The sequence below is a fragment of the Poeciliopsis prolifica genome, unplaced genomic scaffold, assembly GCF_027474105.1.
Source record: "Poeciliopsis prolifica strain line A6 unplaced genomic scaffold, Auburn_PproV2 SCAFFOLD002, whole genome shotgun sequence".
Taxonomy (NCBI): Eukaryota; Metazoa; Chordata; class Actinopteri; order Cyprinodontiformes; family Poeciliidae; genus Poeciliopsis; species Poeciliopsis prolifica.
This window is the reverse complement of record NW_026562377.1, coordinates 1,318,343-1,344,034: the sequence shown is the minus strand read 5'-3', so window position 1 is coordinate 1,344,034 and position 25,692 is coordinate 1,318,343. Positions and strand designations below refer to the sequence as shown.

Genomic DNA, 25,692 nt, shown 5'->3' with positions numbered 1-25,692 from the left:
CGATTAGTAAACATTACAACAGTGATGTGATCTGCTGAGCGCCCCCTACAGGCAGCTGCTGGTAAAACCGATCAGTCCGACTGTAAAAACGACACTCGAACTACACTTCTGCTCGTCTCCACGGCAACTAAATCTACATTTTAGCCTAGTTAAAGTCTTGCAGCTCATTTCATTATTTTCCAGGCGTCAAAACAAAAACGGATAAAACTTTTTTTCTTTTTTTGTTGCTGGTGTCGTAAATCTGAACCTGAGAAAGAACCGTCTTTACTTTCAGTCCGTTAGCGAGAAAAGTTTCTGTTTTTCAAAGCTTCTCTGAGGCCCGAGTCCCGTCTTCACCAAACCTGGACGTAAATACTGTAACCTTGGCAACGGGCCGATCAGCTGACCCGTTTATCAAAACCAAAAAACCCAAACCTTCAAAAGCTCTTTGAAGCCCGAGTGGTTCTGTCAGACCGGGTCACATTTACACACAGCTTCGCTCACATACAGTCTGAGTCCAGAGTCCAGCTCTCGCCGGTTTATTCGGGTTCCCGATTCAAAGCTGGCGCAGTCAGAGAAGGGCCCGGTTCTGGACCCTCAGGTCAGGCCTCGGGCCGGGCCGCCGGTTCTAGTACTGGATGTATTCCGACTGAAGAGACTGGAGGAGAAAACAGAAAAGTTTTGAGTCAAACGGGAAACTTTCAGTTTAGTTTACTGAAAAATTACTCAGTCTGTTTGACTTCAGAACCGGGCCTACCGAGCCTGGTTCTGATCCAGTTCACCTCAGTTAAAGCTGCAGTGTGCAATCTTAATAAAAATCTATATTTCACATATTTGTAGATGGCAGTTTAAAACGAAACAGATAATCTGTGAAAAATCTGTGCTCACTGGAAACAACCAATCAGGGCCAGGAGGCGGGGCTTAGTATGCAAATCACCCACATGTGGCTCTTTCGCTCTGCTACAGATAGCATAGCCTGTTGTGAATGCTAATGCTAGGTAGCATAGCAACTGATGACAGAGAATAAACAATATTCCTGTAACTAAGTTGTTTAGCAGCATGATTGACAGCGCTAAGCCCCGCCTCCTGGCTTTGATTGGTCGATTCAGATGTAAAGCAGCTCAGGAAGAAAATCTATGTGAACATTATATAAAAGTAAAACTGATAAAAACAACAATCCTCTTTTTGTCAAACTGTAAAAAGTTACAAACTGCAGCTTTAAAGTTAAAAAGGAGTTTTTTCTGTCCACTGTCACCACAAGCTTGCTAGGCAACGTCACTGAGCTGAACAGCAATTAATTTAGTAATTGATTACAGTGACAAATTATCAATTAATTATTAAAAAAATCTGCAGACTTTTCATTTCACTATTGAAAATTTGTTTATACAATTTTATTAACAGAAAGATGAAAATAAAATAATTAAATTCCTTTTCAAATAAGACAATAAACATTTTATTAACTAACAAGCCTCTAACAGCCTTCCCTTGGTGAACACTTAATCATTTTAGTGAAGGATCAATGCAGCGTAGAGCGGATGTATCGGCTCACTGATCAATAATTCCTTTAATTACAAAATCAGGGAGCGAAAAGTGGACTGGATGTTCAACATGAGTTCAGTAGAAAACAGAAACATTCCTGATTAAACTTCTGTTTGAGGATTCCTGAGGTTTCTGTTCCCAGAACGGAAAAGGGGAATTCCTCGTCTTCCTCCTCCAGCCGGTTTCTGTGAACCCAATTACAGCAACAATCCCAGCGAGCGTTTTCTCATCAGGATGTATTTGGTACGTTTTGCTTTCGGTTTGGACTCCTGGAGGAAAGGATTCCTACGGCTGCGTGTGAAGATAAGAAAACCTTCTGGACGACAAACAAACCGAGATCTGATCAGGATGAGGAGCTTTTCCTTCCACTTTCCTGGAACGACTGAGGCCTGCTGGTGATTTTTGGTTTTATGTTCGGAAACTTCTTACAGACCAAACCAGAAGTTTACATAAAATTTGCTAAATGCCAGAAAAATTAGTGAGAACATTTTTTAGAGACAGTTTTTAAACTTTTTCTGAATTCAGAAGATAATATTAATGTTTTCAGTATCGGTCAGATGTAATCAAGTTTATGAGGAACATTTCAGCAACGGGTCCAGGTGCTTCTAAAACACAAAAATAGAAGGTAATAAAAACTCCATCGGGTCACAGGAGGCACTGTGGTGCATTCAAAGTGTCTCTGTTAATTAGAGTTTCCATGGGAATGTGGCGATTTGTAAGCTTAATAATCACTGAGTTTATTTTGGTTATAAAGTTACATGAAGACTGAATAATCTGAATATTATCGCTGCTGACTGTCACATTTCTAAATGCAACTTTTATTTTAACCAATCAGAAGTTTCCAAAGCAATGACATCATCATGATGTTTTGTCTTTTTTCTAACTTCTGGTTTTATTGTTGGATGGTTTGATGCTTTCAGACATTTATCTCTTTATGCTCTTACATGTGGTGCCTCATTGCTCAGCCTCAGACTTTGTGGAAGCGTTTCCTCGTCTCAGCAGCAGCTCTGGCCGTTAGGGAAGCTAAAGTTTCCCGATGCAGAGAAAACCCTCGGCTCCCCTGATCAACACGCTTAGAGAAGAGCTGGAAGGATTTCAGAGACCAAACATCACAGGAAACAGAAACGACGTGGGACAAAAAACAAACATTCAGCAGACGAGTCAGAGCAGACGAGTCAGAGCGGCGAGTCAGAGCGACGAGTCAGAGCGGCGAGTCAGAGCGACGAGTCAGAGCGACGAGTCAGAGCAGACGAGTCAGAGCAGACGAGTCAGAGCGGCGAGTCAGAGCAGACGAGTCAGAGCGGCGAGTCAGAGCGGCGAGTCAGCGGCGAGTCAGAGCAGACGAGTCAGAGACGAGTCAGAGCAGACGAGTCAGAGCGGCGAGTCAGAGCGGCGAGTCAGAGCGGCGAGTCAGAGCGGCGAGTCAGAGCAGACGAGTCAGAGCAGACGAGTCAGAGCAGACGAGTCAGAGCGGCGAGTCAGAGCGACGAGTCAGAGCAGACGAGTCAGAGCAGACGAGTCAGAGCGGCGAGTCAGAGCAGACGAGTCAGAGCGGCGAGTCAGAGCAGACGAGTCAGAGCGGCGAGTCAGAGCAGACGAGTCAGAGCGGCGAGTCAGAGCAGACGAGTCAGAGCGACGAGTCAGAGCGACGAGTCAGAGCAGACGAGTCAGAGCAGACGAGTCAGAGCAGACGAGTCAGAGCGGCGAGTCAGAGCGACGAGTCAGAGCAGACGAGTCAAAGCAGACGAGTCAGAGCGGCGAGTCAGAGCGGCGAGGCGTTCCCGCCGCCTGCAGCTTCATGAGGATCAGATCGTTTATCATGCAGCTCCCAGTTTCTGCTGTTCTCACACATAAATCATTTTATATTTGTCGTTTTTACATTCAATCTGAATTCTTATGATCAGAAACTTTTCACTTGATAAATTCGTTTCAATAGTTTCTGGTCAGACTGCAAAATATCAACAAAATATTCGATAATGTTGATTTTAAAAAAATTTCATTGTTTCCAATGAAAACAACAAAGTTTTATTTTTTTTTACCAGATTAACATTTTATGCTGCGTTTTGTGCCTAAATGTCGAGGTTTATTCTGTGTTGATTTGTGCTGCAGCTTTTAGTTTTGCGTCCAATGCAATTAAAGTTTAGCATTCCTCTTACATAATAACATTTTGTTATTTATCTCATCATTTGTATCAAAGGATGAATCTTTGCTAAATAAATATTTCTAACGATTGCAGGTGAAAAGTTCAGTTCTTTCTGCTTGGAGTTGGGATATTTTGTTATTAACAAATGAATGTTTAATGTGTTGAAATAGGAGATTTTTCTTTATTTAACAGGATCTGAAGCAGGAGATCAAAATGCAGCTTCAATTCTGGGTAGAAAATATTTCTAAACAATATTTTTCATCTTGATTAATATTAATATTTTTAAACAGTTTTGGCTCAATTACAGCTTTGAGTGAGTTTTTCTTTCAGTTAACAATTAATAAATTATGATTACCCAATTTATGCATCAAAGCATCTTTTTTAAAGTTTGATCTGCTTTTTATTGATTTTGAACCTGATGGGTGGATCTCCAGATGCTGCAGCATGGGAACGCGTCGTCATGTGATCGGAACGGACCAATCACACGGACAGAAGAGTTGGGAAGCCACAGCAGAAACAACCAATCAGAGCAAAGGGGCGGGGCAAAGCTGCTGCTGTGTCGGAGGACTTACAGGTATGGAGCGGCTCAGGTAACGTCCTGAGGGGCCCTTCATGGCGCTGGAGGGCCCGTGGCCCCTGAAGGCACTGACGTCCTGATGCTGTGGCCTCATATAACTCTTGACCGCAGGGGGCGCCGTGGAAACGCCATATAAGGTACTGTTGTTGTTGACCTCGTGCTGCGCGCCGCGAGGCCCGCCGCTGTAGCTGGGCGAAGGGGGCGAGGGGGCGGGGCTTACAGAGACAGAGGAGGAAGAGGAGGGAGGGAAAGAGGAGAAGGGAGTCTTCTCGTCCTCCTCGGCGCCGGCGGTGTAGAGATCTCCGAGGGAGCTGGCCAAGCGCGAGCCGAAGGCCGAGCTGAGGTCAGCAGATACAAAACATCATCAGGTAGGTCATGTGACACAAACACACCTGACAGGAGACAACGAGGGGGGCCGCTCATGACCTCTGACCCCAGGAGAACCAGTCGGTTCAGAAAACCGATGTTCCTACGGATGTTCCAGTCACCGCCAGCAGGTGGTGCTGCTGCTTCACTGACTGGAGTTCAACAAATATTTTGACTTAAACCAAACTGAAGCGAACGGCAGCAAAACTAGAAAAAGGTTTGGTGTTAAAAAACATCCAGACACTCTTTAAAAATTCAGTTTTTGTTCCAACAGATTTCCTGTTTATGATCCTCCTTTCAAAAATCGATTAAAGAATCTAGCAACTTGAAAAAGCTGACGAGCAACAAATCTAGCAACAGCTTTTAAAAAGCAACATGTAAGAAATCTGGAGACGATGAAAACTGACAGGCAAAAATCAACAAACAGAGACAGATAAAGGTTTTTTGTTTTTAAATTGACGAGCTAATTTAAGAAGCGATGATGAAAAACTCCGTCAAAGTTACGGTTCTGTTCCCTCAGAGAGTCTGAGGGGGAACGTTTCATTCCCAACCCGGCTGAGAGTCATGACGGCTAACCGTGAACGCTAACCGAGTCGTGAAGGCTAACCGAGTCGTGAACGCTAACCGAGTCGTGAAGGCTAACCGAGTCGTGAACGCTAACCGAGTCGTGAAGGCTAACCGAGTCGTGAACGCTAACCGAGTCGTGAACGCTAACCGAGTCGTGAACGCTAACCGAGTCGTGAAGGCTAACCGAGTCGTGAACGCTAACCGAGTCGTGAACGCTAACCGAGTCGTGAAGGCTAACCGAGTCGTGAAGGCTAACCGAGTCATGAAGGCTAACCGAGTCGTGAACGCTAACCGAGTCGTGAACGCTAACCGAGTCGTGAAGGCTAACCGAGTCGTGAACGCTAACCGAGTCGTGAACGCTAACCGAGTCATGAAGGCTAACCGAGTCGTGAACGCTAACCGAGTCGTGAAGGCTAACCGAGTCATGAAGGCTAACCGAGTCGTGAAGGCTAACCGAGTCGTGAAGGCTAACCGAGTCGTGAACGCTAACCGAGTCATGAAGGCTAACCGAGTCGTGAAGGCTAACCGAGTCGTGAAGGCTAACCGAGTCGTGAACGCTAACCGAGTCGTGAAGGCTAACCGAGTCATGAAGGCTAACCGAGTCGTGAAGGCTAACCGAGTCGTGAAGGCTAACCGAGTCGTGAAGGCTAACCGAGTCGTGAAGGCTAACCGAGTCCTGAAGGCTAACCGAGTCATGAAGGCTAACCGAGTCGTGAAGGCTAACCGAGTCGTGAAGGCTAACCGAGTCGTGAAGGTTAACCGAGCCGTGAACGCTAACCGAGTCGTGAAGGCTAACCAAGTCGTGAACGCTAACCAAGTCGTGAACGCTAACCAAGTCGTGAACGCTAACCCAGTCATGAAGGCTAACCGAGTCATGAAGGCTAACCGAGTCGTGAACGCTAACCGAGTCGTGAACGCTAACCGAGTCGTGAACGCTAACCGAGTCATAAACGCTAACCGAGTCATAAACGCTAACCGAGCTGCACTGCTGCAGCCAACAGGAAAATTCTCTGATTCACCAAAGGAGGGCAGCACTGAGACGGTTTGGCTAAAACATTGCAGGACAAATTTACACAAAAAGGTGAAAATTTGCACAGAAACACAAAAACAGAACAATCACTTCATAGTTAATCTCCAATAAAACGTTGATTTGGGGTTTAGCTGCTTTTTAAATTTCCAACCGTTTAAATGACTTCCTGTTCACAGCGATCAGCAGGAAGAGAAGAAGAAGACGCCTGATGATGAGCAGCAGGTTTGTAGTGAACAGTGATACGAGTGACAAAGAGGAGTAAAGCACGATGAAGAGCAGCAGGAAGTTCTGACCTTCGGATGTTTGACATCGGCGATAACGAGTTCCTCCCGATCCTCTTGGCAGCAGGAGAAGCAGAGGTTGCTGGGAGTTTGGAGGGCTTGAGGATCGAGGCGGGACTTTGACTTCTCCCTTTGGATAACCTGAAAGTAAATAAAACACAAAATGATGATCAATAGTTGCATGCGTCATTGATTCCACCAAGCAGACCCGTCAGTGTCGTACCGGAGCGCCGGTGAGCTGGGCCGATGGTGGGTCTTTGCCTCCTCAAACCTGCAACAAAACAACGTCCAATCCGGTGACACGTCGATGCAGAAAGCATCTAATCTAAAAGCAGCTCAACGAACCCCAGCCTGGGGTCAAAGTTCAGTCCTGTACCTCACAGCTCCTCCGCTCACAGACGGGCGAGGGTGGCGGCGGCTCTTCAGGGCTCGGAGTTTGTCGCCCTGCGTCAGACCCGAACCGTCTGTAATGTCACCCTGGAGGAGAAAACAAGCGCTCCTGTGAGGCGACGGGTTAAACAGGAAACAGATGGAGAACAGAAAATAATAAAAATGCTTTTGTTAGAGACGTTCTGGAGTTTTCCTGTTTCTGTTCACCAACAAAGATCTGAACATTTCTGTAGATGAGCTGCAATATTCACGGTTTCTGCTAGAAAGGCACAGATCCAATATCAATATCTGTACCGATCCCAAAACTAAAACAATTCTAGGTCAGGCCTGATCTGCAAGGGCGGATCTATTTTACTCTGAGAGGCATCACTGAGAGGCCTGGTCATTTATTTTACATCATCTTAAAACTCTGAACTGAACCATCTGAAGGTTTGATGCAGTTTATTTTGACATGTTTTCAAAGGACGTCAACCTTTTCAACCGTTTCAGTTTCTTTGTCGTTTATTTGATTTCACCGACTGAACAAACTAAAGTTGTTTCTACATGTTTGACTGAACTGGTGAAGCTGTTGGTGGGTTTAATTGAGCTGGACTGGAGCAGAGTTACAGATAAATTTGTAATTCAATACATTTATTTCTGCATTTTAAAACAGAAACGTTTTTAGTTAATTCAGCTGGTTTTCTGTACTTGATCGGCTGATACCAGACCTCAGATATCGGAAGTGAAGAAAGCTGATCGGTGCATCGCTACTTTCTGAACATTTCTGATAAAATACTCTGCAGACATTGTTTTGGAGGACTTTGGCTGCATCATGCCTGATTAGAATCGGATCAGGCATGAAAACAATCTGATTTTGCTCTCCTCAGCCTGAACTCCCGCAGCGCCGAGCTGCATCTCCTGGGTCAGTAACAGAAGTTCGCCGGGGTTGAAGACGAACGGCATCCAGACAAACGGCCATAAATTTGCACAATGGATGCAAACAAACAAAAGCCGGCTAGTTAGCTGGTGTACGTTAGCAGCTACTTACCAGTAGCCTCAACTGCCTCGAGTCACAGAGTTCAATGAGGATGTCTGCGGGTGACTGAAACTTTTGCCTGACAGAAAAGTCCTGCGAGGAGAAAAACCTACATAGAGTATACCAGATTAAATAGTCCTGCTACGACAAAACCTGTGATGAAGGGACTTAAGGCCAACTTTTATGTGTTTTAAAGGGAATTTAAGAAAAGATCAAGGTGTTTATTTTAGAAGTTGAGACTTTTTAAGTCCTGGATGTAAGAGGCAACACAAAGAGTTTGTGTTGCCTTTAAAATCTGCCTTTAAATAATTGCACTATCTTGGCTAAATGTTCTGCTTCTATTGTTATTTTTTCCAAAGGACCACAGAATAAATTAACGCTTTAAAAAATCGTTTTGGCCAAATCACCGCTCTCAAAACGAACCTTTTTTGAGTTTGTGTGCTCCAGTTAGCAATTAATCGATTCCTCAATTAGTTGATTATTTCAGTGAACCGATTAACCTCATGTAATGCGATGAATTGTTTCAGGCCCAACCTGGCGGATCTGCAGCGATGCATCAAAGACGAACCAAACAAAGCTGAGGTTTAGGTTTTCCGTCGGGCCGATGGAACGGTGCGGTTTGTGTGTCTAACCTCCTGCAGATGGTCGGCGCTCGCCGGTCGGAGGAAGTTGTGGGCGGAGCCTAGCGACAGCTCGTCCAGGCCGTTGATGAGATGCGTCGTGTTGTCCTCAGGTCTTCCCTTCAGAGTGTGCGGGCTTTGCAGCCACAGAGACGCCTGCTTGCTGTGAACACAGATCACACTCAGGATGAGGTTTAAAAGACGACCTTATGACCTCTGGATGACGTTTTAATCAACAGCAGCTGTAAAAGGCCAGAGGAAACATTTACACATTTAGCCAACAGCTCATTGTTGGAGCTGAGATGTAAATAAATGACTTGTTCAAGATGGAAGTACATTTATTTCATAAGTTCTGACATAGGGAAACTGAGATTAACAGGATTTATCAGACAGAATCTTCCTTCTTGTTGCTGCTTCCCATTTCTGCTCAGGGTTTTCATATCTGGAGGAAATTCTGCTCCAGAACACAAACCGGACCTGATGGAGGTTCTGGCTTCCCAGAATGTTATGTTAGCAGCAATCAGGAGGTGCAACATGTTCGGCTCTGTCATTGTTTTCCTGATTTCACTTCTGCTCGTTTTTCATGTGAGAAACGCTGCGTCTCCTTTATTTGACAGGAAAGTGGGTAATTAGAGAAGGGGAAAGACATGCAGCAAAGCTCGCCAGGCCGGGAATCGAACCTGCGACCGCTGCGTCGAGGACTAAGGCCTCCAAATGTGAGTTGTGCTGAACCCCTGCGAGGAAGAGTCCATCTCTTCACCAGTTCTCAACGTCTGTGTCTTACATTTTGTTCCTGGTTCTAACTGGGTTCATGTTGTGTAATCTGGTGGAAAGGAATGGAACCGTTCATGAAGAAATAATGGATGAAAGAGGAAATGTGTCGTCACCAGTTTGGCCGTATGCTGGATATTTGAAACAATAATCATTGATGCTGAAAAGCTGCAGCTGTTTGTGTAGCGGACGCTCCGGCCGCAGCTGCAGTTCCTCCATTCTGGACTCAAATTAAGAAGCTCATCAGATCTGAGATTCATTGTAAATCAGCAGCTGAGCTCATTGCGGACGTTTCTGGTTCTGAACTTTCCCTCTGCGGTTTCCCAGCCAGGTTAACATGCAGAAGATAAACAGCAGGAATCTTGAGCTCATTTTAATTTCTCATGCAGTTAACTGATTTATTCCTCAATGAGACATAAATATGATCCACATTGATGCTAAATCTGCACGATTCTCGTTCATTCTGTGCATTTTTTCTCCTGAAAGTTGAAACTGAACAAACCAGCAGAAACTCACTCTTCCAGGAAGTTCTGCTGCGGCCCGATGATGGAACCGGGCCTGCAGATCCGGATCCAGGCGATGGCCTCGGCGGCGGTGAAGCGGTAGTGTTTCATCAGGTAGCAGCCAATCAGAGTGCCGGTTCTGCCCAGACCAGCTGCAACAGAAACAGCAGCAACAAATCTGAGCCGTTTGGATCAGAACCGACAGAACCGAGCAGCAGATCATCACCCGAGCAGAAAAACAAAACAGAAAAACCCGTTCCAGAACAAACCCAGTTTAAAAATTACATTGGCTTCACATGATTAAATAGTAAACATTTAAGACTTGTGATTAAAGTATTTTAGGGCAACTTGCTTTTTAAAATAAATTTATAATGCTTTAAGGATCTTAAAAAGCCTCCCAAGAAACGATGAGAAACAGCATCACTGGATGTTTGGAAAGGACCCAAAGTTATTTCTGAGAATCATCCAGATATGAAGCAAACATGGAGAAGTAAATGAGACACCAGAATTACAATATTATCATTTGTTGCAATAACGTCTGGGACAATTTATCGTCCAGCAAAGTTTGTGAGTGTGACGGGCCTGAGTGTTTGCCCAGCAGTTGACAACAATTAGCTTAGTTTAGCCGAACAGCCTGAACCAACCAGGAAGCCGACCTGGATCTGTTCCCACCAGGGGAAACAGGAATCTGGTTTTATTCATCCATTTGCTCAAAACAACAGAATGTGACAATAAAACATTTATACAGGAATGATTGTTTCGACCCAAATTGAAAATGAAAAGGTCACCAATAATAATAATAAAGCTGAAATGGTCACTAATCAGGAAGTTAAGGCCATTAAATGGAGTCAACAATGTTATAAATGCGAGCACATAGGTCACTAATGCGGCCAAAAAGGTCACAAAAGGTCACCAATGGGGCCCATAAAGTTATAACTGGGCCAAAAACGGACCAGGCGCCAGCTAAAAGAAACCATGTGCCGTTTGTTTCTACTTCCTGCCTCAGTATCCAGGCTGAGCAACAGCCCAAAACCCTCATGTCGTTTTATTTCACTCCTTCTTTCTGCTCATTCTCACTGGAAGCTAAAAACAGAAGAACATTTTTTACCTCTGTCCTCATCCTACAAACCTTTCCCAGGCAAAGCCCGCCCCCTGCTGGCTACTCTGGGAACTACGGCTCCCAGTAAGAGGCCTACCCTTGCAGTGGACGGCCACGGCTCCTTGCGCGGTCTCACAGACGTGCAGGAAGCGCCGTACGATGGTGTCGTTGGGTGTGCTGCCGTCGATGAAGAAGAGGTCGTAGTGGTCGAAGCCGGCGTTGGTGAAGCGCTTTCCGTCGTAGATCTTCTTGTTCAGGCGGATGATGGTGGTCACGCCGTGCTTCCTGAAGTAGGGGAAGTAAGCCTCAGGCGCGTGCAGAGGGTAACCTGCAGGGGGCAGAGCGTCGTTCTAACATATCGTCTGTCATTACGACTTTCTGAAATCATCTGGAAAACTTCAGCTGGGACGTGCAGGAGTGGAAAATTTACTTTTCTCACTAATTTGGCGTCTCTGAAAGTTTTAGAATCTGAGTTAGAACAAATGGGGCCATGTGCAACACAAGAGCAAAGTTAACCTGATGCAACGAAGGGAGGGAACATGTTGGAGAAATTGTGATATAATTAATCAAATATTTGTTATTCTCATTGATCTTTATAATGTATCTTTATTTTATGCTTTCCTTTAAGTTAATCTCATTATAGAATAATGAATGTTTCTTGTATTGTTGATTTGCTCTGATCCCTTTCTCAGAAGGCCTTACTGATGGAAAGCAGAGATAGTGTTTTCCTGAAAGGTTATCTTTTGGTGAAGAGCTTTGGTTCGCTGAGTTGCTGGAATGCTATAAAACTGACACTGTGAAGAATCACAGCATATTCTGCTAGACTTTGTGTCAGGAACGAGATTATCTAGTCCAGGATAATTTGTGTAGTAGTTAGTAAATGACAACTGGCGCTGTAGCTATGTGATGAATTGTTTTCCCCTCCCTTTGGAGCTGCAGCGTCCTTGTGATTAGGGATCCTGAAACAATAAAAGTGAGGAGCGGACAAATGTGCTTCAGAGCGGCAGGAGATTGTGACTGAAGCACATCTCTGTCCGTTCTCCTCGCGAGTAGCAAGAATACCGACTCTGTTTGTCTTTTCTGTCTTTATTAAGTATGTTCAACAGGTGTTAACCTTAACAGAACATAATCACCGCCATGCATCCTGGGAAAATCTGTACTGTTTAAACTAGGAAAGGTTTTTATAAAAATAAAAAAAAAACAGCTGCTGCAGGATGGAGTTTGTAACCTGTCAGTGAAATAATACTGAGTGGAATGTAATGCTGTGTTTTTCATGAAATATGCAAAGAAAACAGCCTGCATTTGTTCACATACCGTTTTCTATCCTGGATTTGGGATGCGGTCCGCTGAAGGCCAGAAACTTTCCCGGGACGATCCAGTTCAGGTCTCCGTTCTCGACGCGCTGCAGACACAGAGAGTTTACACGATTTCAGGCAGGGAAACACAACTGTCACTAGTTTAACTCAGGCTTGTTTTAATTTAGTTCTGCTAAGGTGAAACTACTCCGGTTCTCCAGAAGAGGGCACCACAGTCCAAGTTTCTAAGTTTCTCTCATTCAGGTGCAGAGCAGAATATCGGAAATTAAACTCTACTAAATAAATATTTGGTTAAAAATCTACTCAAGTACTGAGTACCAGATCAAATGATCAATCATTTAATATTTAAAAATGACATATTCAGACGTACCAAATTATAAAATTAAGGAGAAATTTAGGTATTATCAGGACCAAAATAACAATAATTCATTTAAGCAACAAAAAAATAACAAAATCAGGAAAAAGAAACATTTTCCCAATCAGTTTCTTTCCATATAAAAACTTCAGAAACTTTAATTAAAACTGCAGGTTTGTGTCTGGTTAAGTTTTGGTTAAAAATCCAGAAATTTTACTCAAGAAAAAGTAAAACGTGCAGCATAACAATACTCCTAATTTTCAAAAATGTTACTTGAGTAAATGTAACTAGTTACTACCCAACTAGATTTATTTATTTAAAGACTGACATAACACAAAGGAGTCTTTATGTTTATCACTGAGATGAATGTTTCTCTGTAAATAATGAAACTTTTAATGCTACTCTGATTTAAGAGGTTCATTTTTTACCAAATGAAACTTTATGAAAACAGTCGTAAACTTTCAAGGAGACTCCTTCTTGTTTATGGCGGAGTTATGTCAGTCTTCTGCCCCTTCAAATTAAATGTTCCCAGTTAACCTGTTTTCAAACCATTAAAGCAGTGGCTGGTCTTACTGGTTTTACCTCGTAATGTTCGTATTCGTCCACATCAAACGTCTCAAAGTCAAAGAAGCCGTGCTGCAAAGCCTGGAGACGATGAAAACAGTTTGTTTTTGTTAATTACATGATCAACAGATTCATCTCCTGTGCTAAAGGTGACAGACGGGTTATTTCCTCACACCGCGGCGTTTGATCCTGATGTTTAAAACCGTTTAAGCCGGACTGAAATCATTAATATGCAGCCAGACATGCAGACACACCTGCAGCAGGTCCAGGTGAGACAACACCTGATCCCAGATGGACTAATTAATCCGACCAAACGCAGACAAATTAAACCCAGCTTCGGTTGAACTGAACTCTGACTCTGGGCATTCTGGGTAAATACAGCCAAAGCTAACATGTTAGCCTAGCGCTAGCAGCAGAAATGTCTCCTGGTTTTTAGCCAAAGACTAAAGAGAAATCCTCCAACCGCTAAAATCTGACACCTCCATTTTAGTTTCCATTTTGTAAAGCAGGAAGTGGCGAGAAAAAAAAATCTAAACTTCTTCTTCACCAGGTTCAGTGACAAATGAAAACGTCTTCAGATGCTTTTACATTATTTGCAAGCAGATAATGAAGAATCACATTTAAAAACAATACATGAGAGTTAATTACTGATATCTAATCAGTGGGAAACAGATGAAAGTAAAGATTTTTGTGTCGATGCCTTTGACCAGCATGACTGATAATTGATAACCCACATGATGAAGTCAAAATTGAAAAAAACAAAAATCCTTCAGAAATCCTGAATTATTGATCAACCAGAACGATGTGAAGGAAGTTAAAGAGCAGCAGCAGATTTAAAGTCTTTTCTCTGCAGAGTCTGCAGCACCAGATCCCAGTTTCACATAATCACTCTCAATGATTGATTACTCACACTTCTGACTGATTAACTGCCGGCCTCTGATTGGCTGCGGTTCAGCAGCTCTTCAACACGCTGAGCCATAATGCAACAATAATCTGCAGCTGTGAGTTTTCCAGAATGCCTCCCGTTTCAGAATGCCTCCCGTTTCCGACGGCTTCCCGTTTCAGATGGCTTCCCGTTTCAGACTGCTTCCCGTTTCCGACGGCTTCCCGTTTCCGTCTGCTTCCCGTTTCCGTCTGCTTCCCGTTTCCGTCTGCTTCCCGTTTCAGACTGCTTCCCGTTTCAGACGGCTTCCCGTTTCCGACTGCTTCCCGTTTCAGACTGCTTCCCGTTTCCGACTGCTTCCAGTTTCAGACTGCTTCCCGTTTCCGACTGCTTCCCGTTTCCGACTGCTTCCCTTTTCAGACTGCTTCCAGTTTCAGACTGCTTCCCGTTTCAGACTGCTTCCAGTTTCAGACTGCTTCCCGTTTCAGACTGCTTCCCGTTTCAGACTGCTTCCCGTTTCCTCTGGAGTCATTTGTTGGATCTCTGCTTAACAACATCTGATCTCACAGTATAAACATTTCTGGTGGCCTCTGATCTCACCTTCCTGATTCCCTGCAGACAGTCCAGCACTGTGAGGTTGTAGGTGCAATTCCCAAAGGAGGCGTCCCTGCAGAGACACAAAGCGTCAGTAAAGATTCAGATGAGTTGATTTTAGTTAAATAAAGACATGGACGACTGGTCGATCAGGCTGTTGGATCCTCACTTCCTGTCAAACCTCATATTGACTTTACAACGTTTGACTGAGACTTCCTGCAGAGCTGAAGGAATGACCTGAATCAGGAAGCTTCATGCTAACGGAAAAAAACCCAAAATAATCCAGTTTGTTGGCGAGATGAAAAAAACTGATCACATCTGTTTCTGCAGATTATTATGTGGCTTTGCATCAGGAAAATTTGTCGCATTTATCCCAAAGGCTAGTTAGCTAGTTAGCATGGGTACATTAGCAGCTAGTTAGCGACAGCCTAAACCACTTCAACTCGGAGACCTAATGAAGATGTCTGCGTGCGACCCAAATGTTTGCCTGACAGAAAATCCTGTGACTAATAAAAACTAAATATGCAATTAAAAAGTCCTGAAAAAATACAATTTAAGACCTGGGATTAATGCACTCAAGGACAATTTACATTTTTAAGTGAATTTAAGACATTTTTACGTCTTTAGATCCATTTATTTGTGGACTCCCTGTTAAAGACGAGCTGATTGGACGGGTTTAAACTCCAGAACCTGTTGCCAGTTTTACAGAAACTTTCTTTGGTCTACAGATTGAGACTTGTTTTGGTCTCAATCTGTCAAGGATTTTTATCCATCACATGCATCCAATTCTTAAATTTTATGTCAGAAATGTTTACTGTGATAAAGCTTTGAATTGTTTGGAAACAACTTGAGAAAACGGATCTTAGCCTAAGAAAGGAGAACCAGAACTTTCTCAGTCAGTAAAGTCCAGATTTGGTTGTTTTTGGGTTCCTATTTGAGGAAAAACAAATTTTATGTCACTAACAGGATCTGGGGGGATCAGGAAGCCTAGCGGTTATTTTCCGTGTGGTCAGTGAAGGCCTCGCTCGGGGGGCGTGGCCTGTCTGCATCATGTTTAATCCATCAGAGCCTCATGAGGCCGACAGAAGAACAAAGTCTTCCTCCTTTCAGCGGCTCTGCTGTTATGTAACCGCGCAGTGCGTTGATGGCAACAAAAAGCCCTTTATCTGTCACACACACACACACAGACACCACACAGACACACACACACACAGACACACACACACAGACACACACACACACCCAGACACACACACAAACACACACACACACACACACACACCCAGACACACACACAAACACACACACACAGACACACACACACACAGACACACACACACACAGACACACACACAAAACACACACACAGACACACAAACACACACACACACAGACACACAAACACACACACACACACAGACACACAGACACACAGGCTGCGCTCCTCTGTTTGGGTCAGCGGTGACAGAAGCTTGAACTCCAGTTCTTCCAGTCAGAACCGTTTACTGGTGGAACTGGACTCAGTTTCCTCCTCCAGCTTTTATCAGAAGTTCCTGCCAGGACAGGAAGTCTGATGATGTCATCGGCTTGAAAAGTGATTCTGGGGGTAAATATTTCCTCTGCTGCTGCCAGCCGAGCGTCGGCCATCAGAGCTCCCATGTTTAGGCTGGACGCTGGTTCTGGTTCTGGTTCTGGGCAGCATGAAGACATTCCTGCCTGTTTTGTTTCTGTTTTTAGATGAAATTATTGTTTTAAACTTATGGGTTTTTACTGTGAGATGCTGCAGAAACAAGCAGGCAGAAGGAAACTGGAGCTGGAACATTTCCGCTCTTTCAGGGAGATCTGACCCGATAAACTCACCATAAAGCTTTAAAAAACCTTCAAATTCTCACAACACGCAGCAGGAATCACTTCCTCCCTCTGAAGTTGCCTTGTTTGGTCAACTTTTAAAGTTCAGTTCATGTTCACTATAATCAGCTGAACCAGAACAACTAAACATTCACCTCTGAATCCTGCAAACATCCTGCAACCATCAACTCCTGTTAATAAACGCCAGCAGATTAATCATAAATCTCTCAAGAACAACAAAAGGAGCTTAAAACTGAATTTTAGTGCAACTGGAGGATGAAAAGTCATCAATGAAATCTTTAACCACGTTATTTAAATGTTTTACAGACAAACATTCAGAACCTGCAGAGATTCTGATGGACCTAAAGGTTTTCAGGATATAATTTGGATTTATTGGGATAAAAATAAAGGTTTTGATTAAAAATCTATGGCAACATGCTGTACGGCTCCGACAATGAGCTAATAAAAAAACTATCTAAGAAAAACAAACTAAGAACAACGATTAAATATGCAAATTAATAACAGAAAACAATAATGAGACAGTGACTCACCTGAAGGGCAGGTAGGCGGCGTTGGAGCCGGAGTTCAGCGCTCTGAAGGCTTCCTCTGGAGTCTTCTTCAGGTAAATCACCTGCAGGAAGGAAAACATGGTGACACAAACCCAGAAAGGGAGACGGAGCGGCTACACCAGGAAACACGACAGTTTGGAAAAGTTTACATTTTATGGTGGAAGCTTCGGATGAGGTGGAAATTGGTTTATTTCATAAAACTGCAATTAAAACCATTTTTTTAGCATCATAAGAGTCAGCTGATCAACAACTGGATGTTACTACTGGAGGAAACGACAAAGATGATGATGGAGCAGCTTGTTTAGTAACAACTTATTGTGTAAATAATCTTACTTACATTGTGTTTTTCATTTAAAGGAAATTGTGTTTGTTTTTTTATCTTAGCGTCCCAAATTGTCCCACAAGTTATTGCAAACGTTATCATCCAGTTTTTGGTAGAAAGAGAGAAAAGAGGAAAACATGCGATTAGCTGATTTATTGATTTATTGCTGATTGACAAAGTTTCACACACATTTTAAGGGAAACATTTCTGATTATCTGGAGGTTCTGGATGAACTTCAATGCCATCTTAGAGAAAAGCATGGAAACTGTTCTGCATCAGAAAATATGGAGAACTCTTATTGTTGCGGTTCTGGCCGGGTTTGACCCGGTCTGATTGTGTCGGAGCCAGAAGCTGCTCCGTGAACACAATCACCTTTTGTTTCAGCGCCATCAAATATTCAACGTGCGAAACACAGCAGGAGAGAGTGTGTGCTTATACCGTCCCACCTGCAGAGTTCTGGACCAGATCCAGAACCAGCTGCGTTTCTGGTTCTGGATCTTCCAGACTGGACTGGGACTCCAGAACTAGAAAATCCTGAACGAGAGTCCAACAAAACCAGAACTAAATGGAAAGCAGAACGGATCATTCAATGTAGAAATATTGGATTGAACATTGAATAAAGATCCCAATAAATCAATAAATTAATTAATCACATGATCAATTAAAATAGGCTGAATCATTTCATTTGTGGGTTTTTTCTCTTTTTACCAAAAATTGGATGTTTAAATCTTCTGATGTTTTGGTCTCAACCAGCTTCTTGTTTTGAAGGATAATTTTGTGACTTTGATTCATTTGATTTGTTGTTTTTATTTATTTTGGATATTCTGAATATATTCTGCAGTCACTGCAGTGATGATACTGTTATACTGACTGTGTTCAGTCAGAGGCATATTTAGAGTCGGTGCGGTACTGACTGCTACTGGAGATCCATCAACAGCAACAATGGTTTGAAGAGTCTTGGATTACATTATGTAATCTGGGTTGAATAACTGAATTGTTTTCTGTAGATGGTTGTGTAAACGTCAAAGCTAAGCAGTTAGCATGCAGCCTGTAGCGACGCATGCAGCTGGAAACAAACATCCTACAAAAACAGATGAGTTTCATCAGCTCTGCTCGGGGTTAAATAATATAACTCTGAAAATATTGAATCATCTTTGGTCAAAACTCAAAGCTTTACAGAGCAAAATGGAAGAGAAATGAGAGTTTGGTTTTTTTCATAAAATCGTGATATTCTTGTTGTTATAAACAACCAGCAGTGGTTCAAAGTGTTTTTTCTCCTGTTTCTAAAGTGAAGGTGGATGTGCTGAGAGTCAGACTCACGGCGTAGCCGCCGATCAGCACCGCGGCGTTGGCGCGCTTCCTCTGGTCGAAGCTGGTGTAGTGAACGATTCTCTTCCTGGTCAGCGTGAACGACTGCACAGAAACACAAACACAGTCACTCAAACAGACGCCGAGCGTTTTCTGTGCGTGATGAATGTGTGAAATGATGACTGAATTAAAGCCGGTCGGGTCAAACTGCAGCGGCTGAATCAGAGGAAACGGCGAGCTGCAGATTCTCTCAGACGCCTGCGAGAGCGTCAGCTGCCTCCGTTTTCTCATTAGAGGCTCCGCGATGAACGCGCTGGACCCGGATCCGCCCGGCAGCACCAGCAGGAGCTCATTAGATCCCAAATAATAACTTAACACTATGCACTGCAGCAATGCTGGTTCCAGTATTGTTCTTAGTAATAAAGTTCTGAAAAGTGTGGCAAGCATTTGATTTCAGCTGCCAAAGAGTGAAGACTTTAAGGTTTTATTGTTTTTTACCCTTTGACTTGCTCTATAGCTGAAATAAACAAAGAAACTTGATTTATTTATTGTATTTTATTGCCTTCCAGCAAGAAGGTCCTGGGTTCGATTCCCGGCCCGGGTCTTTCTGCATGGAGTTTGTTCTCCCTGTGCATGGTGGGTTCTCTCTGGGTACTCCGGCTTCCTCCCAATCCAAACACGACTGTCTCTCTACATTGTCTCTAGGTGTGTGTGTGTGTGTGTGTGTGTGTGTGTGTGTTTGTCCTGTTTGTTTCCGTGTTGCCCTGCGACAGGCTGGCGACCTGTCCAGGGTGAACGCAGAGGCACCAGCACCTCCCGACCCACTGGGGTCAACGCTGAGCAGAAGATGGATGGAAAATAAACCTTAAAATATCAATAATTTCCTACATTTTTAAAATGTTTTTCTTTGTTTTTAAATCTTTTTATGAAATGACCACAAATCAGATTATGAAAAATGTCAAAGTTGTGTTTTACTAAAAGTTATGCAACATTTGTGTTTTTATTTTTAGCTCTTTAGGAGTTCAGAGCAGTGAGTGACATCAGCCCCCAGTGAGTCAGACTGGTTCAAATGGGAACCAGCTGCAGGTGAACCCAGATCCTCCGTCAGCTTGTGATGAAACACGATCCGACTCGGAGAAAGTCACGCCGATCCGGACCGTCCGGTCGCCCGAGGAATCCGGACGCCATGGCAACCCACACAAACACAGAGGAAGCGTGTTTAACGGTGTCTCAGTGAGAGGTTGCGTCACGCTCCCATCGCTCCGCGCCGCATTCAGGACATTCCTGCAGAGGGAGGATCAGCAGCAGAGAAACTCACCTTCAGCTTCTTGTTGAGCTTGCAGCAGTATCGGTACAGCATGGCCAGGTTCAGCGGCCCGAAGTCTGCGTAGAAACTGGGCAGAAACACGAGAGAAACAGCATGAGGCCACGCCGAGGTCCGCAGACAGGAAACAGGAAGTAACACTGATAATCCCCACTGCAAGTCCAGAAATACTTCCTGCGTGTGGGAAGGTTTCACAACCATCTAAACGCAGCTGGAACGTCTGACGGAAAAACGTTCTTTACTGAAAAATGCTGAAAAATATTAAAATATTCCTTCTGTTTACATTTATTTTCACTCAGCCTGGAAGCTGCATGATGTCATAATAACTCAGTTAATCACATGATGATTAACTGAGTTAATTATCAAGTGATTAACTCAAATCAAACAAACCATTTGTGTTTGATTTGGAAACAAAAATGGATTTTGTTTCCAAATCCATTTTATTTAAAGTTCCAGTTTTACTTTTTTTAAATCATTTTTGTTTGTTTAATTCTGGATGTTTAAATTATGTTTTTTTTCTTACAACATTAAGGTTTAGTGGCATTAGGGAGGAAAAACCTGCATTATCATGCAACACACAGAGGATGTCTGGGGTCATTTGATCACAGTTCAGGAACAACATCAATTAAAAATAAAAATAAAACTATTTTTGCAAGTATGATTAAAAATAAAAAAATACTAAAGATGTTGTGGCTGCCACAGTTCTTCCAACCTGACATCTTTGTCCCAAAGGTTTAAACGCCACTGGTTTAACACAAAGCTTGTTGTCTGACTTGTGAAGCTGGAAGGAATCTGAAACTCATTTTCTCAAACGAATTAATATTCCATGTTTTTATGTGATTAAAAGACCCGAAGCAGGAAGAACAGATAAACAGAGATTAAATCACCAGATATTAAACACAAAACCTCCAACAGAGAAATAAATCTGGACATGAAATCACTCAACCTCAAACTTTTGGCTTCTGATAAAGAAATCAAACTGATTGATTCAGTCATAACTCAGGAGTAACGAGTCACAAGTTCAACATTTCATCACTTTCAGGAAAACAAAACTAAACATTAGCAGCGAAACAGAAGAAGAAAGTTGGCTCATGTAAAAGAAAACCAACTTTTTTAACCTTTAAAGTGTCTCCAATATCATGTATTTAAGTTTTGGCTCAAAAGCCCAAATCTTTTCTCTGGTCATCCAATGATTTGCAGCCGTGGTGTAAATGAGCGAAAGCAGTTTGAAGGCAGACTTACTTCTCATAGACAAACTCGTCGTCGGTGCAGAAGTAGTGGGTGTTGACGGTGCTTTTGGGTTTGCTGCGTAACGTGGCGAAGTACAGACGGTCTGCAGGGAAACATTCATAATAAAGATTACAGTTAAACAGATGGTTATGACTACAGTCCCCAGATGAGATTCAGATTAATAAACACCGGATCAGAGGGAGATTCTCTGTCATTTTGTTATCACAGCAGCTCTTAATCTTTTTTTTCTTATATTTTTTAAATGTTTCAGACTCAACAGGCAGCAGGTCGACCTTTTCCCACACCTTGTCTTCTTCCTGATGAGTCGACAGATTGGCAAAACAAAGCTGATCAGGAGAAACACAAAAACAGCAGCAAGACTCCAAAGTTTTATTATTCAACATGTCCAGAAATCCAGACTGTCCTTTGGTCACATCTCAGCCTCTGACCATAAAACATCCACTAAAGTTCAGCCAACAGGCCAAATAAGCAGAAGTTGATTTTCCCCCATTACAATTTGAAGTTAAATCAAACCAAACTTCAGTTTTATATCAGTTAAAATTGCCAAAATTATTTCTATTTTTTATTTGTAAACGATTGAGTCGTCAGACGTTACTTGTGGTGTCCCACAGGGATCAATGTTCAGTCCGTTATTATTCTGGATAATAATACAACAGATATTATCATGTTAATCAACTGAATATGTAAGGCATCAGAAATTCTAAAATTTCTCTCCGTTGAGACACAAATATTTTTTTCTGCATCAAATAAACAGCAGCTTCATGCAGACAGAGCAGAAACAGAAAAATGTTAACTGATAGAAAATCTGAATCAAGCCAAATTCATGACATTTAGAAATGTAAAATGACTTGTGGATCAAAAAACCTCCACCTGATGATTGAAAACAACAATATGAAGACACATTTCTGTAAAAAAGGTGACAAACTGCTGGAAAATTGAAATAAGACCATCATGTCAGATATTTTGGGTAGAAAATTGGTTGTAGTTTGGTTTGGATCTTTTCTGTGACATCAAACGTTTGCTGCCGTTACAAAATGTTGCAGTTTATCAGTGAAACAGGAAATTTAGGATGGTTGTGTTTATGTTTCATCTGGGACTGAAATGATTAAGGAAAATAAAGATTTAGAGGATTTCATTCTTAGATTGTTGTTTTTTAAAACCTATGTTCAAAACAAAACAATTAATTAAACCTTAATTAAAATGCTATTTAAGTTGAATGAATGAATTATGAAATCCCACATCTGTAGAAACAATACAAAGATAATTAAATGGAGTCTAATCGTTTCATTTTTTTGATAACTTTTTTTCAATAAACTCCTTTCCATTTCTCTGCCAGTTGATCCACCTGGTTTTGGATCAACTGGGATTTCTGCTGTCCATCAAATCAAACCAGTGACTTTGGTTCAGACCAGATTTCCCACACTGCTTTAACTGGCTGTGAAAACTTCATGTAGTCATCATGACTAAGCTGCAGCCTGAGAGACGGGAAAGATCAAGTAAAAACAACTCACAGCTCCAAAATTAGACAAATTAAATGTCCACCAGAAGCTCCTGGCCTTTAACAATGAAAGCTTGTTAAAACGGTTCACATTGGTTTAGCTGACCTGCAAATAAAGAACTTCAGACATTTTGATTCAAAAACAGAAATAAAGAATTTAAATAAATTCAGGTATAATTATAAAAATATTGTTTCAAGAGACAATATTCAATCTTTGACTTCTATGGAAGCTATCGATGGGGAAAAAATAAAATACTTTATGCTTTTCTAACTGCTGAGCCATTTGGAGATTAGAATAATACAGTAAACACATTGTCATTGGAAATACTTTACAAACATATTACCTGCTGTGGGATTTATACCCACATCAAAATATTCTATTTGAAAAACTGTTTCTCTGTCTGGACTTATTGATTTTTAATTATATTATTTATTAGAATTAAATATATGTACTTTTTTGTCTTTAAAATATCAATATTAGGGTATAATTTTATTTTTAAAGCTTAAATCAGATGCTTTCATAAGTTAGTCTTTTAACAAAATATTTCTTTCTTGAATACTTGCTTTGATGTTTATCTTTTACTTATATTTGTTAAAGTCCTGCTTTAGTATATCTGGCAGCACTAATACAGAAATAATCTGTTTTCAAATAAAAAACAACTGTAAATAAAGAGCATAATTAATAATATACTAATATATAATAATAATATAGTAATATATAATAATACTAATGTAATTAACGTTATTACATTTTACTTTAAAAGTTTGAGGAAAAGTCCAAACTAATTAAATGTTGATCAAAATGGGAGTTTTAAAAGGTTGTTAAAAAGGTTATAAAGTGAGTTTCTTAAATTCAAGTTTTATATTTGGCTGTTTATTGATCCCCCAGTCTTGTGACGTTTAGTCTGATTACCTTTGATCATCTCTGCCGCTCCCCGCGGCTCACGTTCCTCAGCCATCCGGAACAGGGTCGACAGGACCGGGGAGCGATTCACACCTCCACGCTCATGAGTCAAGTCTAATTCCTGCACTCGTTCTGCTCCTGCCGAGAGCTCCAGAAAGGGTCCGTCTAACTCCTGGGCGGCTTCAGAAAGTTCTCAAACTGCTAGCAGCTCTGGCCGTTGAGGGGCTAGCTGCGAAGCGCACACAGCGTGTTTAAAAAGTTTTAAAACTTCCTCCTCAGCTTCCCATCGGTCAATGTAGCGTCCTCTCGTTCACTGCGAATTTATTCCCATTGTTTCTCATGTTTTGTTTCTCCCCCTTCACCCGATACATGTGCCCGGATTAGCATATTAGCATGTCAAAGCTCCGCAAGCTTGACGAGAGTCTGAAACTCTGATTGACCAAATCCCTCCTTAAGATACGTTGCCATAACAACGATAGCCGCTCTACGGGACAGCGCAGCCAATCAGCGACCAGAACACTATGTGCTGCGTTCATGGTCCACTGGGAAATACTCCCGGAAGGAAAACAGGAACCCCCGAAAAACCAGGGAATTCATTTTATTGTATAATGCTTGCTTTACAGTAAAAATGAAAACTGTGTTTTTCGGGTTGCGTAATTCTGAACTGAATTTTTAACTTTGTGTATGACTACACTGTAAAATTTACCATCAAATACTCATAAAAACGCAACGTTCTTCATAAAATTGATATATATTTTCAAATATTACTCTAATTGTCTTATACTCGTACATCTAAATAAAATAAAATATCAAAGTAATTTTATTTCACAAATTTATAACAAATTGAGCACATACACCACTGCATATTGCAAACATTTTCTGTTCATCAACAGGAAATGAAAAACCTAAAATTTAGCTTGTCAGAAACTTGAAATGAATCGATTAATTTATGGCCTACACAGTAATAGGGATGGTTACTGACTCACTTGTACTGAGCTGCTGCTAAACCAGAACTAAAATTAAAAGACAGCATCACTGTTTAGCAATTACTGCGATTCCAAGTCGTTTTTACAAAATGAAATAATTAAACCATAGATATCTGCATGTGAATTGTAATTCCTGCAAAAAGAGCCCCAACCAGACATCGAGTTAACATACTGTTGCATGTTAACTCTCAATTTAGTCTTTTAAATACATATTTTACTGATCTGAACCAAGTTTTTGAGAAAGCAGCTTCGCTGCAAGAACCGGTCATCAAAACAAATGTTTTTTTCCTAATTTGATCTTTTTGAAGAGAATTTGTGATAAATATTTTTAATATATTGAGAATTTAAATAAAATATTCTAATGAATCATTTATCTCAACAGATTATGTTGAGATAAATGAACTTCCTGCTCAAATTAAATACATAAAGTTACAACAACAAAAAAAACTGAAAAAATATTTTTTGCAGTTTTTGGGCATTTATAAATAATTTTAGACAATATAAGTGACCCAAAATGAGAATAAATTGGTCAACCTCAGAAAGGGAGGGAAATGTATCTGGTTTCAACTAAAGTTTCCCAAATTTATGCTTTTAACCAAACATTGTTTTGAATTTTATGAATATACAGAGCAGCTTTTATTTCAAGGACATTATGCACTTTATAAACCTTAGAAAAATAAAATTGAAATAAAACTTGAAACTCGAGGATTTCAGGCTCCTGTAAAACCTGCAGAGCAAAAATTGATGAAGTGGAAATTTGCTCTGATTTGAAGGTTTCAGGGTTTCAGAGTCCAGATGAGCAAAAACTGACCTGCAATCAGTGAGATCCAGACGCGGTTCGGTGCTGGTCCAGGTCCGGGTCCAGGTCCGGGTGTGGGCTGGGGGACCCGGGGTTGGTCCTGGTACCTCCTCCAGGGCCCCGTCTCCGTCATGCTGCAGGACGGCCGGCGGACTGCGAGGACACTGAGCCGGGACGCCTCGGCGGTACCAGCGGCGACCCGGGTCGGGTTACGGCCGGTGGCGGAGGAGGACAGAGGCGTGAGCTTACAGCAGCCTCAGGTTTCAACACGCCGAGCCGGACTCCAGCTCA

At 42.0% G+C, this 25,692-nt stretch overlaps 1 protein-coding gene across 4 annotated transcripts; it reads right to left on the bottom strand.

Moving 5' to 3' along the window:
- Positions 1-489: 489 nt before the first annotated feature.
- On the bottom strand, positions 490-24,067 carry cdc14ab (cell division cycle 14Ab). 4 transcript variants are annotated; one of them, XM_055043901.1, is made up of 18 exons: positions 23,626-24,067; positions 21,206-21,296; positions 19,958-20,033; positions 18,652-18,744; positions 16,992-17,071; positions 14,599-14,665; positions 13,134-13,196; positions 12,195-12,282; positions 10,978-11,208; positions 9,795-9,933; positions 8,520-8,670; positions 7,900-7,980; positions 6,859-6,959; positions 6,706-6,753; positions 6,495-6,623; positions 4,234-4,576; positions 2,463-2,602; positions 490-637 (listed from the first exon to the last, which is right to left on the bottom strand). In XM_055043901.1, the coding sequence occupies exons 1-17, from the start codon at positions 23,669-23,671 to the stop codon at positions 2,486-2,488; spliced, it is 1,944 nt and encodes a 647-aa protein (XP_054899876.1). In that variant the 5' UTR covers positions 23,672-24,067; the 3' UTR covers positions 490-637; positions 2,463-2,485. The 4 variants fall into 4 exon arrangements, with proteins under 4 accessions (XP_054899876.1, XP_054899898.1, XP_054899887.1 ...); XM_055043923.1 differs by lacking the exon at positions 2,463-2,602; XM_055043912.1 differs by lacking the exon at positions 7,900-7,980.
- Between the last annotated feature and the right edge of the window lie 1,625 nt (positions 24,068-25,692).